This window comes from Danio aesculapii, chromosome 16 (genome assembly GCF_903798145.1).
Source record: "Danio aesculapii chromosome 16, fDanAes4.1, whole genome shotgun sequence".
Classification (NCBI taxonomy): domain Eukaryota; kingdom Metazoa; phylum Chordata; class Actinopteri; order Cypriniformes; family Danionidae; genus Danio; species Danio aesculapii.
The window spans coordinates 30,540,176-30,553,080 of record NC_079450.1 but is presented as its reverse complement, the minus strand read 5'-3'; the positions used below and the strand labels follow the sequence as shown (position 1 = coordinate 30,553,080).

Sequence of the window (12,905 nt, the reverse complement as noted above, 5' to 3'; positions counted from 1 at the left end):
TCGTCCTCGTCTTTTGCATTCTTGCCCCGTTTTTTTTTTTCCACTCTGGATTTGTAACCGGACCCTGTTGCCCACTCAGCAAAATCTGCAGTGTAACCTGACACACCAGTAACCCAACACATTCAGCACACGTCTGAGGGTCCACAAAACACACAGCCGGCACACATATCGCTGGGGCTTCAGGTCACATTCATCCTCCAGGAGAAACACGACATTAGTGTCTAAAACTGGCAACAGCTTTCAGGCTTTTTACATTTCTCTCAAATGCATGCCATTCTTGGCTCACTGAATCCAGTTTTGAAATATATTTTTTAGATACATTCAGGGTGAAGGTGAAAACTAAACATTAAGTATAATAATTAATCAAATTACTATAAATAAATATCATAATCTTACAATAAAAAGCAACACTAGGAGTATTGCAATACATTTCCAGTAGATATCACAATTAAATTAATATTATTATTATTAAACTTTTATTCTTTTTCAGTTATTTCTGAAGTGATATTTACAAGAGTGTGGATATTTTTACAGTATCTCCTGTGTTTTTTTCTTCTGGCTAAAGTCATTTTTTGTTTGTTTGGCTGGAATAAACAATTTTAAGATCAAGATTATTATTAAAAAATTTAGATTTTTACGGAAATCTCCACAGATTGTCTACAGAATTTTTTTTGTCTAATAACTTCCCTAATTTGTCATCTGCACATCAATAACTGTCTGGTTTAGCTCAGCTACTAAATATGACCTCCAAAGACTACGTCGAATAGTTCGGACTGCTGAGCAAATCACTGGTACAACCCTTCCTACTCCCCAAGAACTGTACTTATCCAGAGCGAGCAAAAGGGCTGCCAAAATCACTCTGGACCCCTCACACCCAGCACACTGCCTCTTTGAAGCAGCTTTTACCTTCTGGACGACGCTACAGAGCACTGCGCACCAGAACAGCCCGACACAGAAACAGTTTCTTCCCTCAGGCAATCCATCTCATGAACACTTGATGAGAATAATTGTGGAACCAACATCACTACTTGCTATACACTTTTATACACATATATACTTATTTAACAACACACTTTACATGCCAATTTGCACATAACAGCCGCACATATAATGTTGTATATAGTAATAAACATGTACATACACTTGTCAATCTGTATATTTGCACTCACTACTTCTATTTTTTTATATATATATATTTATTATCTGTTTTTTGTCCTGTCTCTGTAATTCTGTTGCACTGTAGAAGCTCTGTCACGAAAACAAATTCCTCGTATGTGTGAATATACCTGGCAATAAAGCTCTTTCTAATTCTAATTTGCCTAGTTAATATAATAACCTAGTTAAGTCTTTAAATTGCACTTTAAACCGAATAGTATCTTAATAATATCAAATGTAATAAACTGTTATGTTTAAAAAGGTGTGGAAACACAAATTCTCACCGTTAAGGCACAGTTGATATTTTTGAAAGAATTAAAGTTTCACAGAAGGGATATTAATTTTTAAATACTTTGCAGGGTGTCCACGGGGCCTTAGAAACTCTTAAAATGTCTTAAATCTCAAAAACCAATTTTTAGGCCTTAAAAAGTTGTAAATTTACTGAAATAGTGTGTTGTAGGTCTTAAATCATTTTAAAACAGGTCTTAGTTTACCTTTGTTCATGTATAGCTATCCAATCTGGCCAACACCCATCCAATAAATAAATAATACAACTTTTAAATTTTTATTTAAGAATGCACTTTTTAACTCTGTTTATCCTAATGGTTTAATTATTTTCCTTACAATAACATTTGTTTAAATGTTCTCCATGTATTTACTGCTGAGGAAGCTGACCTGACTGGTGAAAATGCACCCTACTCTGGGTGTCAGTTTGAAACCAGATTTTACGGAACACTGCCTTTGTGGAAAAACGTAACTCTGCTGTCTGTGTGTGGAGACTTAAAAGGGTTAGTTCACCCAAAATGAACATTTCCTTGCCATTTATTCGCACCCAAGGGGTTCTAAATTTATGAATGTTTTTCTTCTGTTGAACACATGAAAGAATGTTGGAAAAAGCAGCCACTGACATCCATAGTAGGAACAAAAAATACTATTGAAGTCAATGGCTGTTTTTTTTTTAATACATTCTTTAGTTTCTCTTCCTTTGTGTTCAACAGAAGATAGAAACTCAAGCAGGTTTGAAACAAGTAGAGGGTGAGTAAATGATGACAGAATTTTCATTGTTTGGGTGAACTGTCCATTTAACAGAGATAATCATTCATGCATTCATTCATTTTCATTTCGACTTAGTCCCTTTATTAATCAGGTGTCGCCACAGGGGAATGAACTACCAACTTATCCAGCATATGTTTTACGCAGCGGATGCTCATCCAGCTGCAACCCATCACTGAGAAACACCCTTACACACTCATTCACACACATACACTACGATAAGTTTAGCCATACCTTGGCTATTCACCTATAACGCATGTCTTTGGACTGTGAGGGAAACCGGTGCACCCGGAGGAAACCTACGCTAACACAGGGAAAACATGCAAACTCCACACAGAAACGCCAACTGACCCAGACGAGGTTTGAACCAGTAACCTTCTTGTGTTCTGCATACATCTAGTTTATTTTTCAGTTTTTAAAACCTTTATAACAATTTTGGATTTTTAATTTTTAAAAAAAGGTTATGTTGAAAAAAGGTGTATGTATACAACTAGAGCTTGCTTGTTTTGACACAATATTTAAAATATTTTGCTCAGAATTAACTAAATTGTTTAATATTTGATTATTACATTATTTTTTTGTATTAATACATTTATTAAACTATAAAATAAAGTTTGATTGAACAAATAAAAATGTTTTCCAACTGGGCCATTCGAAAAACTCCTTAGCGTTTAGCCCTGTATAAGTCTAAAACTTCATTTATAATGGTCTTAAAAATGTCTTTAAAAGTTATAAACTTGCTGAATCCTGCAGAACCCTGCTTTGTCATAAAAAGATGACACTTATGAACTGAAATGAGGTGCACTTTAGACATGACGATATTCAGTAATATGATACAACATGATAATGAGTAATATTAATATCATGGGCACTTTAAAATACCATGAATTCATTCATTCATTCATTTTCTTTTCAGCTTAGTCCCTTTATTAATCCGGGGTCGCCACAGCAGAATGAATCACCAATTTATCCAGCATATGTTTTACGTAGCGGATGCCCTTCCAGCTGCAACCAATCACTGAGAAACACCCATACACACTCATTCACAAACATACACTACAACCAATTTTAGCTTACCCAATTCACCTACCACATGTCTTTGGATGTGTGGAAACCCACGCAAACACTGAGAGAAACTCCACATAGAAATGCAAACTGATCAGCCAAGGCTCGAACCAGCGACCTTCTTGCTGTGAGGCGATCGTGCTACCCACTGCTCCACCCCTTCACCAATACCACGAATAATACTTTTTATTTAATCTGTGATGCTGTTGATAGACAGGACAACTTTTTGAGTCATTTTGCTGGGTAATATGGAGAGTATAGTTGCTTGGCTGCTTTGTTATTGAGAATGGTCAACAATATTGTATCTGTATCACATTGCCCTAATTAGTTACTCCGTGTCTGACCTAGTTGCCAATGACAGCATCATTTCAATTTTCAATTCAGTCTGTACAGCCAAAGCTAAACCTATTCAGACTCATTCAACATGTCAGTGTATTACACGGTTTATTCACTATAGTTTATAAAATAGTGATAAAATAGAACAAGAGCTCGAGAGTTGAACTTTGTCAGAACGAATGATCAATGTCAAATATTCTGATAGAGCAGTGCTGTATGTAATGGATTACAGTCAAACAAAAATATTAATAGAACTCTTATTATGGCAATATTTACACAACTATCAATACTTTGTCAGGCCTCAATAACACACTGTAAAAAGCAATTAGTTACTCTACTTCAAAAAAGTGAGTAAAACTGTTGCTTAAGAGCAACAAGTTGATTTTAATTAAAAAATAAATCAGTAAACCCCTTGACTTAACTTTTATAATCATGCAGATAGTTTGTTTAATAATTATAAGGCAATGGTCTACTAATCACTTTTTACAGCACTGCCAGTAATCTCTCGTGTTGCTGTCAACCAGATTCAAGCAAAACCTGCAGCGATTCTTCATTTTTTGAGGTATAATTCAAAATTTGAGGTATAATATATCAGTTTATTTAGCTATACTCACATACATACATGAAGTACATCAAAAATATATTTAAAAAAGGATATTTGGTGTCTGATTTAATTTTGGATTGACTGTATACGTGTGATAGCGCGCTGAAAGGCAACTCTGTGTGCTCCGCAATGAAATCAGGAGTCATGTTGAGCATCCGTACTTTACAACGAAACCAGAGCCACGTCGTCTTACATACTGTACGAGACCACACGCTAAATATGACACTTTTATGTGCGCCGTTGGCCGAGCTCCAGACTGTTTGAGCGATAAGTTGGTCCCTCTAGAAGCGTTCATTTAGCAAAGTGACCCAAAGAGCATTTCAATACTTGTTTAGTGTTAACATTGAACTCTCTGTTCGCCATCTGTTTAGTTAATGGAGGCTCAAAACTTCCAAATCTTTGCCGCTTTTGTCCAACTGCGATGTGGGTGGCTCTTGGGAGGAATGAAAATCTGTTAGACTACATTTTTCATGCGATATTAAGTTGTTCGTACAGTCAGAATCAAACTTTAGGTCTTAAACAAGACGGCTGTTTCTAAAAAGTGGGCGCTTTTAGTGGCAATTGCGTTACTGTTTTGGTGATTTATTGATGTTAGTTTGAGGGCTATAAGCAGCTTAGCTGTTACAGTGTTTGAGCTTTAAAATCCCATAAATTCAGGCCTCTATGCAGACTCTGTTAGTAGCTTGGCAGTCTTCTTTTATAAGAGTAATTTACAAGTCAAGTGCACAGAAAGTGGAAAGCAGAGTGGTCAGAGACAGCAGGAGCATTCAGTAGAAAGCCTCAAAACTGGGTCGTTTTTCCACTACAGAACCAAGTCACCTGGTTTTGGTCACCATGAAGGGAAACTGTCAGTCAATTCAATGCATATGACCATCAAGCACTGTCATACACCGTATACAGGGACAGAATCATCCATTACCCTGTGGTGAGATGGATTTTGGTCAATTGAGAGACACATTAAAAGACACGTAACCAAATCCAATGTCATTTAAAGGGATAGTTCACCCCAAAAAAATGTTTTTCAGCATTTAGTTTTTTCTGTTGAACACAAAAGAAGACATTTTAAACAATGCTGGAAAAAACAACCTCTGACATTTTTTCCAGCAATATTCATATCTTCTTTTCTGAACAAGTGGGGCAGGGGTAAATGACAACAATAAAATTTTTTGGGTGAACTATCCTTTTAAATTTGTGGCGGTTGTCCACTTCTGACCCTTTTTCCTATAAGGCAGGGTCTGTTGGTGAGTGTATGTTCAGGCTTTTTATAATCTGTCTAACTGTGAAATAAGGTTGCGTATATACTGTAGTCTACACTTCAAAAATATTTATTCATTTAACATTTTTGTAGTTAAAAATAGTTACTACAAAGCAATAAAATCAATGAAGTATAGTACTAATATATAGAGTATACTGTAATTGTGCGAATTAACATTTATATATACATTTTAACTCATTTAACAAGTATTTTAGAGCTTTGAAATTAAATACATCAGTTATATTTTCGGATAAAAAGATTAATTTATTCTAGAGAGTATGCTTAAGAATACAATTTTTTTTTTTTAAAGTCAAAAATAAGGTTTATAGTCAAATACTGATTTAATTTTGTAAGAGAAACAGTTAAATATGTAGCTGTAAATTTTCAATGATATTAACTGTTGGATTTGAACTTCCTGGATCATTTATTTAGTTTTTTCCACACCAGTGACCCCATTCAGAGATTTTATTAAGGCAGCATTTAATATTCTGGCATTTATGAAGCCAGAGTTATTATTTATATTGTTTGAGAACAGAAAACGATCCTAAAAGCTGATGGTTTTATCTATGCTCTAATATATGATATATGTGACTGCTAAAAGAATATTATATATATATATATATATATATAAATATTAGCCCCCCCCCCCCCCCCCTTGCATTGTTTTTTCTTTTTTTAATTATTGACCAAATTTAACAGAGCAAGGAAATTTTCACAGTATGTCTGATAATATTTTTTTTAGAAATGGAGAAAGTCTTATTTGTTTCATTTCGGCTAGAATAAAAGCAGTTTTTAATGTTTTAAAAACCATTTTAAGGTCAATATTATTTGCCCCTTTAAGTTATATATTTTTTCAATAGTCTACAAAACAAACCATAGTCATACAATAACTTGCCTAATTACCCTAACCTGCCTAGTTAACCTAATTAACCTAGTTAAGCCTTTAAATGTCACTTTAAGCTGTATAGAAGTGTCTTGAAAAATATCTAGTGCAATATTATTTACTGTCATCAAAGATAAAAGAAATCAGTTATTAGAAATGAGTTAGTAAAATTATTATGTTTAGAAATGTGTCCTCTATGTTTAGAAATCTTCTCTCTGTTAAACAGAAATTGGGGGGAAAAATAAACAGATGGGCTAATAATTCTGACTTCAATATGTACATTTTTTTTTGGCCTTCAGACCAAAACTACAATTATTGATGGTTTAAAGTTTAAACCCCATCTGTCCAGTGCGCATCAACAACACGTCCTGTAGTCTTTTTGGGTCTGTTTGAATGCATTCGACCACACAAGCATTTACACTACTAAAGAAATACACTCATTTGTGTTTTACCTGTGTGTGACTGATCAGTGAAAAACATTTAGAATTTTTCACATCTGTATTTAATGCCACTTGTGATCTGTACCTAAATCTTGTTTGACTCACCAGAAAAGCATTAAAAACTGTTTATTTCATTTGTTTATTGGCTCTGTTGTAATCATCTATGGTTGTAGTTTGTTTAATTTTTTAATAAACTTCCCTACAAAATCATCCCAATCCATATAAAATGATGAATTCTTTCCAAATAGAGTTATTTAAGTCATCTGGCGAAATTATATTCATACTGTCAAAAAATATTTAGGCCTAACAAATTAGAAAAAAGATTTCTGTATTCTGATTGCATATCAAATTTCCATCCATTTGCATTACATACTTTTAACATAGCCAAACTATTAAACTTTTTGATGGATATTTGTTAGTTAAACATAATGAAACAAATAAGAATACGATTTATGTAATAATATCAATAAATCTAACGTGTTTTAACCTCTTCTTCTTTATTTAAAACATATCGGATTTAATATATTGTGTGGAGTATGGAGCTGCGTCAATTTTGCCCCTGAACATTAAGTAAATCAGTCTCATGAAATTCAACTAAAGGGATCTGGCTTTCTATAGCTAGATATATTTATACCATATTTATATTTTTAACTGATTAAATCTACTAGTATTGGATTTTAACAGATTTATACTGATTCTTAAATCAAAAGGCTACAAGCAGTTAATAATAAACTTCATAGTGCTTCCATTTTTAGTGTATCACTATATATGTTGTAGAATAAACAAAATATCACAAGTTTCCTTATCAGTTTTCTTCATCAGTTTTTTCCAACACCGTGCAGCTCTAGTACATACACTACCAAATCATGCTGAATGTCAGATCTGTGTTTTCTCTCTTCTTTCAGTGTTTAATGGACAGACACGAGCTGCTGAGGTGCGCGAGAGCAGTCTGAGGGCCAGAGGGAAAGATGGGAAGGAGAAACACCCTGTAGCATCAGCTAGAAGCTCCACTACACACAATCTACGACCCAACAGAGCAGTGCAAGAACAAAAACAACAGGTAGGGTTTTCTTTTTTTTTGCATTTTCTCTATAGATATTTCATGATCTCAGTTACACATTATTGTGGTCTCAATAACAGTTTTCTTCTCATAGTCTACACCTTTTTTACACTAGAAAATGAGTTGTGGTCAACTGAAAATTGCATGATCAGCATCTGGAAAACATCCCAGTCAAATTGAACTTTTTTCTTTTAATCTCATCATAACAAAGATATGTGAAAATAGTAGTGCTAGGTAAAGATTAATTGTGATTAAACGCATCCAAAATAAAAGTTTGTTTTGACAAAAGATATGTGTCTATTATATATATTTATTATCTATATGTAATACACATACATACATAAAACAAAACTATACAAACCATTTTTTGCACAGATATTTAAATGAATATATAATTTGTCTAATAAACGTATAGAAATCTTCATATAAATAAACATTTTCTTAAATATGAGCATGTTTATATATAAGTAATAGATAAACAGAGTACACACACATATATTATGCCAATATAAACTTTTATTTTGAATGCAATAAATCACGATAAATTTTGGCCAGCTCCAAAATAAAGTGATCTCATAAACTAAATAAGTAAATACTGTTTTGGTGTATTTATTTTCATTGTGTTTTTGTTTGGTTTGATTTGGTTTAATTGTTTATTTTATTTAATTCTTTGTTTTTGTTTTGCTTTGTAGAATTTTTTTGTAGAAACATTTGGTAAAGATGTTTTTATTTTGATACTCTTTTCCCTTCCTGATTCCGATACTTGGTACTGATACTTGGTACTGATCCGATACCTGGTCCTTTGTATCTCTATTGATACAACTGTCCAGTATATTTAACTAGTCCTGTGTGAATTATCAGAATTATTTTATATTATGGTGTGCTTCTGACTTTATTTTATGGTGTGCTTCTACAGTAAACTACAATACTTTTTATTATCTAAGACACCCCAGCAGGCACACAACATCATAAGACGTTAATATTAGGTTAGATTTAGGTCATGACGTCACTTAACGTCAAGGTGTAATATGATTAGATGTTGATATTCGATTGATTTTAGGTTGTTTTTAAATTGGACATTGGACATTGACGTCGACCTGACGTTGGGTTCTGACGTCAACCCGATTTTCATTTCCAAACAAAATCCAATGTCCCCACGACGTTGGGGTACAACATCAATATGGCGTCCTGTGCCTGCAGGGACGTTTTTACCAGTGATATTATATACTGTTCTTTACTGAAATAAAAACTTCATATGCAGCCACCAATCTACTGTAAACCGAAAATAATAATTTAATTTTACTGTATAATTGTATAAAAAAATCTAATAAATGTAGGCATATAATAAATTCTATATGAATAATATAAGAAATTGATCTCTTTGAAACTTTAAGCCAATTTGTTAAATAAAAGGCATTTCAGTTTTTAATACAAGAGTACAAAAAATTGCAACAGTAACTTATACTGGTCAAACAAAACTTAATTGTTTTGTCTGTTAACTTGCGGACAGCAGGCATAACTATGTGTTGTTTAAAAAATATGGCAATGTATTAGTTTATGGGTACTTGCTGATACTGATGCTAGAAATTTTTGTGGTATCAGTAACATTTCCGATACTAGTATCAGAATCAGAACAACCCTAATGTTTTGTCTTATGATTATAACCAGAGTTTAGTAGTAACAAGCTACATGTAGTTATGGTTTTAAAGGCAATACTTGTCCTTTTCCTTTTTACTAACTGTTATTAATACCTTTACTTGACTAATGGTTTCTGTAAGAACTTACTCCTTTACTTGAGTGCAGTTTCTGGATTATGACCCACTTCTGATCTCAACATAACAAAAATACATTATGCATAATCTTGACTTAATTTCATGAGAAAAAGAAATATGACTCATCATTTCTGTGGTCAACCGCAAACCCTTTCTTCAGCAGCATCTGTCTAACATCATTCAGTCGTCCCTCGAGCTGGCTAGCGGCGAAACTGACCACATGTTCAGATTGACTATACTGACTGCCACTATAAAGTTGTTACTTCCTTCCCAGGCCTAGGGTCGTGATGTGGAAATGGTCTGTCATTGTGCTGTTTCAGCTTTACTGAGTCCCTGATGAACGTAAAATTGAATTTGCTCATCCATGATGGCGCTGTATATATATATATATATATAGATAGATAGATTTAGAAATGGCATTTGTTAGCTTCAGACTTAGGGGTTAAAGACTTTTTAAAAATAGAAAAAAAAAATAATATTTATAATTAATTCGATTATTAATGCAAATTAAATGTATACTTCAAATAAACAAAAAACATAGAATGTCAAAATAGGTGTGAAATAAATTCTGTTTATTTAAAAAGGATACAACATACTAATGCCGAACAGTACTCATTTAGAATGTCTGATGAATATACACCCACCGGCCACTTTATTAGGTACACCCGTCCTGCTCATTAACGCATGGCAGCAAGTCAATGCATTTAGGCATGTAGACATGGTCAAGACGATCTGCTGCAGTACAAACCGAGCATCAGAATGGGGAAGAAAGGGGATTTAAGGGACTTTGAACATGGAGTGGTTGTTGGTGCCAGACAGGCTGGTCTGAGTATTTCAGAAACTGCTGATCTACTGGCATTTTCACACACAACCATCTCTAGGGTTTACACAGAGTAGTTCTGTGGGTGCTAATGTCTTGTTGATGTCAGAGGAGAATGGCCAGACTGGTTTGAGGTGATAGAAAGACAACAGTAACTCAAATAAACACTCTGCAGCAACTGTGTGATGCTATCATGCCAATATGGACCAAAATCTCTGAAGAATATTTCCAGTACTTTGTTGAATCTATGGAACAAAGGATTAAGGCAGTTTTGAATGCAAAAGGGGGTCCAACCCGGTACTAGCAATCAGTACTAATGTACCTAATAAAGTGGCCGGCTAGTGTATTTTAAATTATTAAGAATATCTGCTGACTAACAAGTATATCCCAGTGGTTTGAAGGATAGTGGCAAAGTATAAAACTATTTAAAATCTAAAATGTAACATTTTTAGTCTTTTAATTTACCTTCAAATAGTTCTTGTTGTAAATATGCCTGGCAAGAATTTGTGCTTTTTTTCTTTGTTATATTTATTATATTACTGTTAATACACTGAATGACATCTGAGTTTAAATGATGTTATAAATGTAATGTGAATTATAGTGATTAGTGTTCCTCCAACGCTTAAAAACAACAATAAAGGGCTTCTTTAGTCCTCGTTTGTAATTCGCGTTGAATAAAAGCGTTTGCTAAATGATTAATTGTACATGAGAAACTCCTTTTGTCCCATAAAGATAAAAAAGAATTCATCACAGATGCCTCTTGTAAGGTATTCACAATTTCTTGTGTAGAATAACCAGTTTTCAATAACACACATCACCAACAGTCAAAAAACACAATGTCCTGTTTTTACACACCATTACAGCGCTACATCCCAAAGCACATCTCGTCATTTACCTTTGCTAACTCAACCATTACTGAACACTGAGGAAACAGCAGACTTTATAGACCCATTGGTAAGTGTTCGTCAAAATTTCCTCCCCTCCTGCCAGAGAGTCCTTTGGGCTGTTAGAGCAGCTTTACCCGTCCCGACTCTCTCCTGCATCAGGCCTATAGCAACACATGATGTCATCTGTCCTCCACCAACCCCCCTCTCACAGCCCAAAGCAGTGGAGTGTGGAAGTGCCACACACCGACCGGCTCTCTGACCGGCTTCAGTAAACACCGACTGGGCCTCCGCGTGCTGGGCTATTGGTGGATCTGTTGTGCTTTCTGTCAGCAACTTTGCTTTTGGAGACAAATGAATAGCCTCCCATCCCCCACCGCATGCAGATGGAGGATTCGTAGTACATGGCCAGGGTCACGTGCACAAGTTCCCCCAAGAATGAAATAACGGCTCCATTGAGCCCCCTAGTGGAACAGGACAGTCTTTCTGAGAGGAGATAGTTGAATTTGAGGAAGTGATGCATGCTCGTACAACAGCCTTCTCAGGTTTTGGCTGTAATTCATGTTATGCTGATATGATACTATCAACAGAACGATGATGATTTCAGTTGTGAGGGAATGCAGTGTAATTTATGCGTTTGACACCAGCCTGAACAAATGATATGACACATTATTGTGTACAGTAGTTTGTGGTCGCAATTGTTTTTTAGTAATTACTTGAATACACCTCCTCTGTGCTGAAGTAGTTTAGTAGCTCCCTTTTTATTAATATTTGAAAGTATTGTTATTTTAATAAAGAAAAAATGCAAGGGAAATATATTCTTACCTTTGAAAAATATGGTGGTTATTCAATGTAAATTTAAACTGCTTTTCTTTTAATACAATTTTTTATCATATGGAACCAATATGAATACAAAGAGTGCATTTTCTATGAACTTTTAAACTATTTTAAACTATATCATTGTTGTTTTGGTGTATGTAAAATACCAATTTAATTTTAATTAATATTGAATTGAACTATAATATATATATATATACAGTGCTGTATATACAGTGCTTATATATATATATATATATATATATATATATATATATATATATATATATATATATATATATATATATATATATATATATAATGTTCAGCATATATAGGTACACCCTTCACAAATCTATCTTTTAAATTCATATTTTTAATAGGAAGCTATACAGTATTATATTTGTGCATATACATTAGATTAATCAGTACTAAAGCCAAATCTGGAGCTTATCTAACAAAATAACTCACGATAATGGTCCAAAAACTAGTACACCCAAATCTATATGTTATAGAAAATTTTGAAAACAAAATTTAAAAAGAGGAAAAATCAAGAGAAGCAAAAAAAAAAAAAAAGGGAAAAATTAAGTTAAAACTTTATAGTTTGTAATTTTTTAAAAATATTTTGCTTGAATTTAATTGTTTTATCTTTCAATTTCTAAATATGTTTGTTGACTAAAATATTATTTTAATAAATATATCTGTTTAATAAATCTGTTTTGTTTAAATGCACCAAAATACGTTGCCTATATTCACTGAGAA

General features: G+C 33.6%; 1 protein-coding gene across 1 annotated transcript in view; it reads left to right on the top strand.

The window, feature by feature from the left end:
* Nucleotides 1–12,905, top strand: part of jarid2a (jumonji, AT rich interactive domain 2a) — a 90,262-nt gene that overhangs the window by 52,341 nt on the left and 25,016 nt on the right. Inside the window, exon 6 of the mRNA XM_056474851.1 lies at nucleotides 7,697–7,851. Coding sequence (XP_056330826.1) covers nucleotides 7,697–7,851 — 155 coding nt within the window. The remainder of the gene's footprint in view (nucleotides 1–7,696; nucleotides 7,852–12,905) is intronic.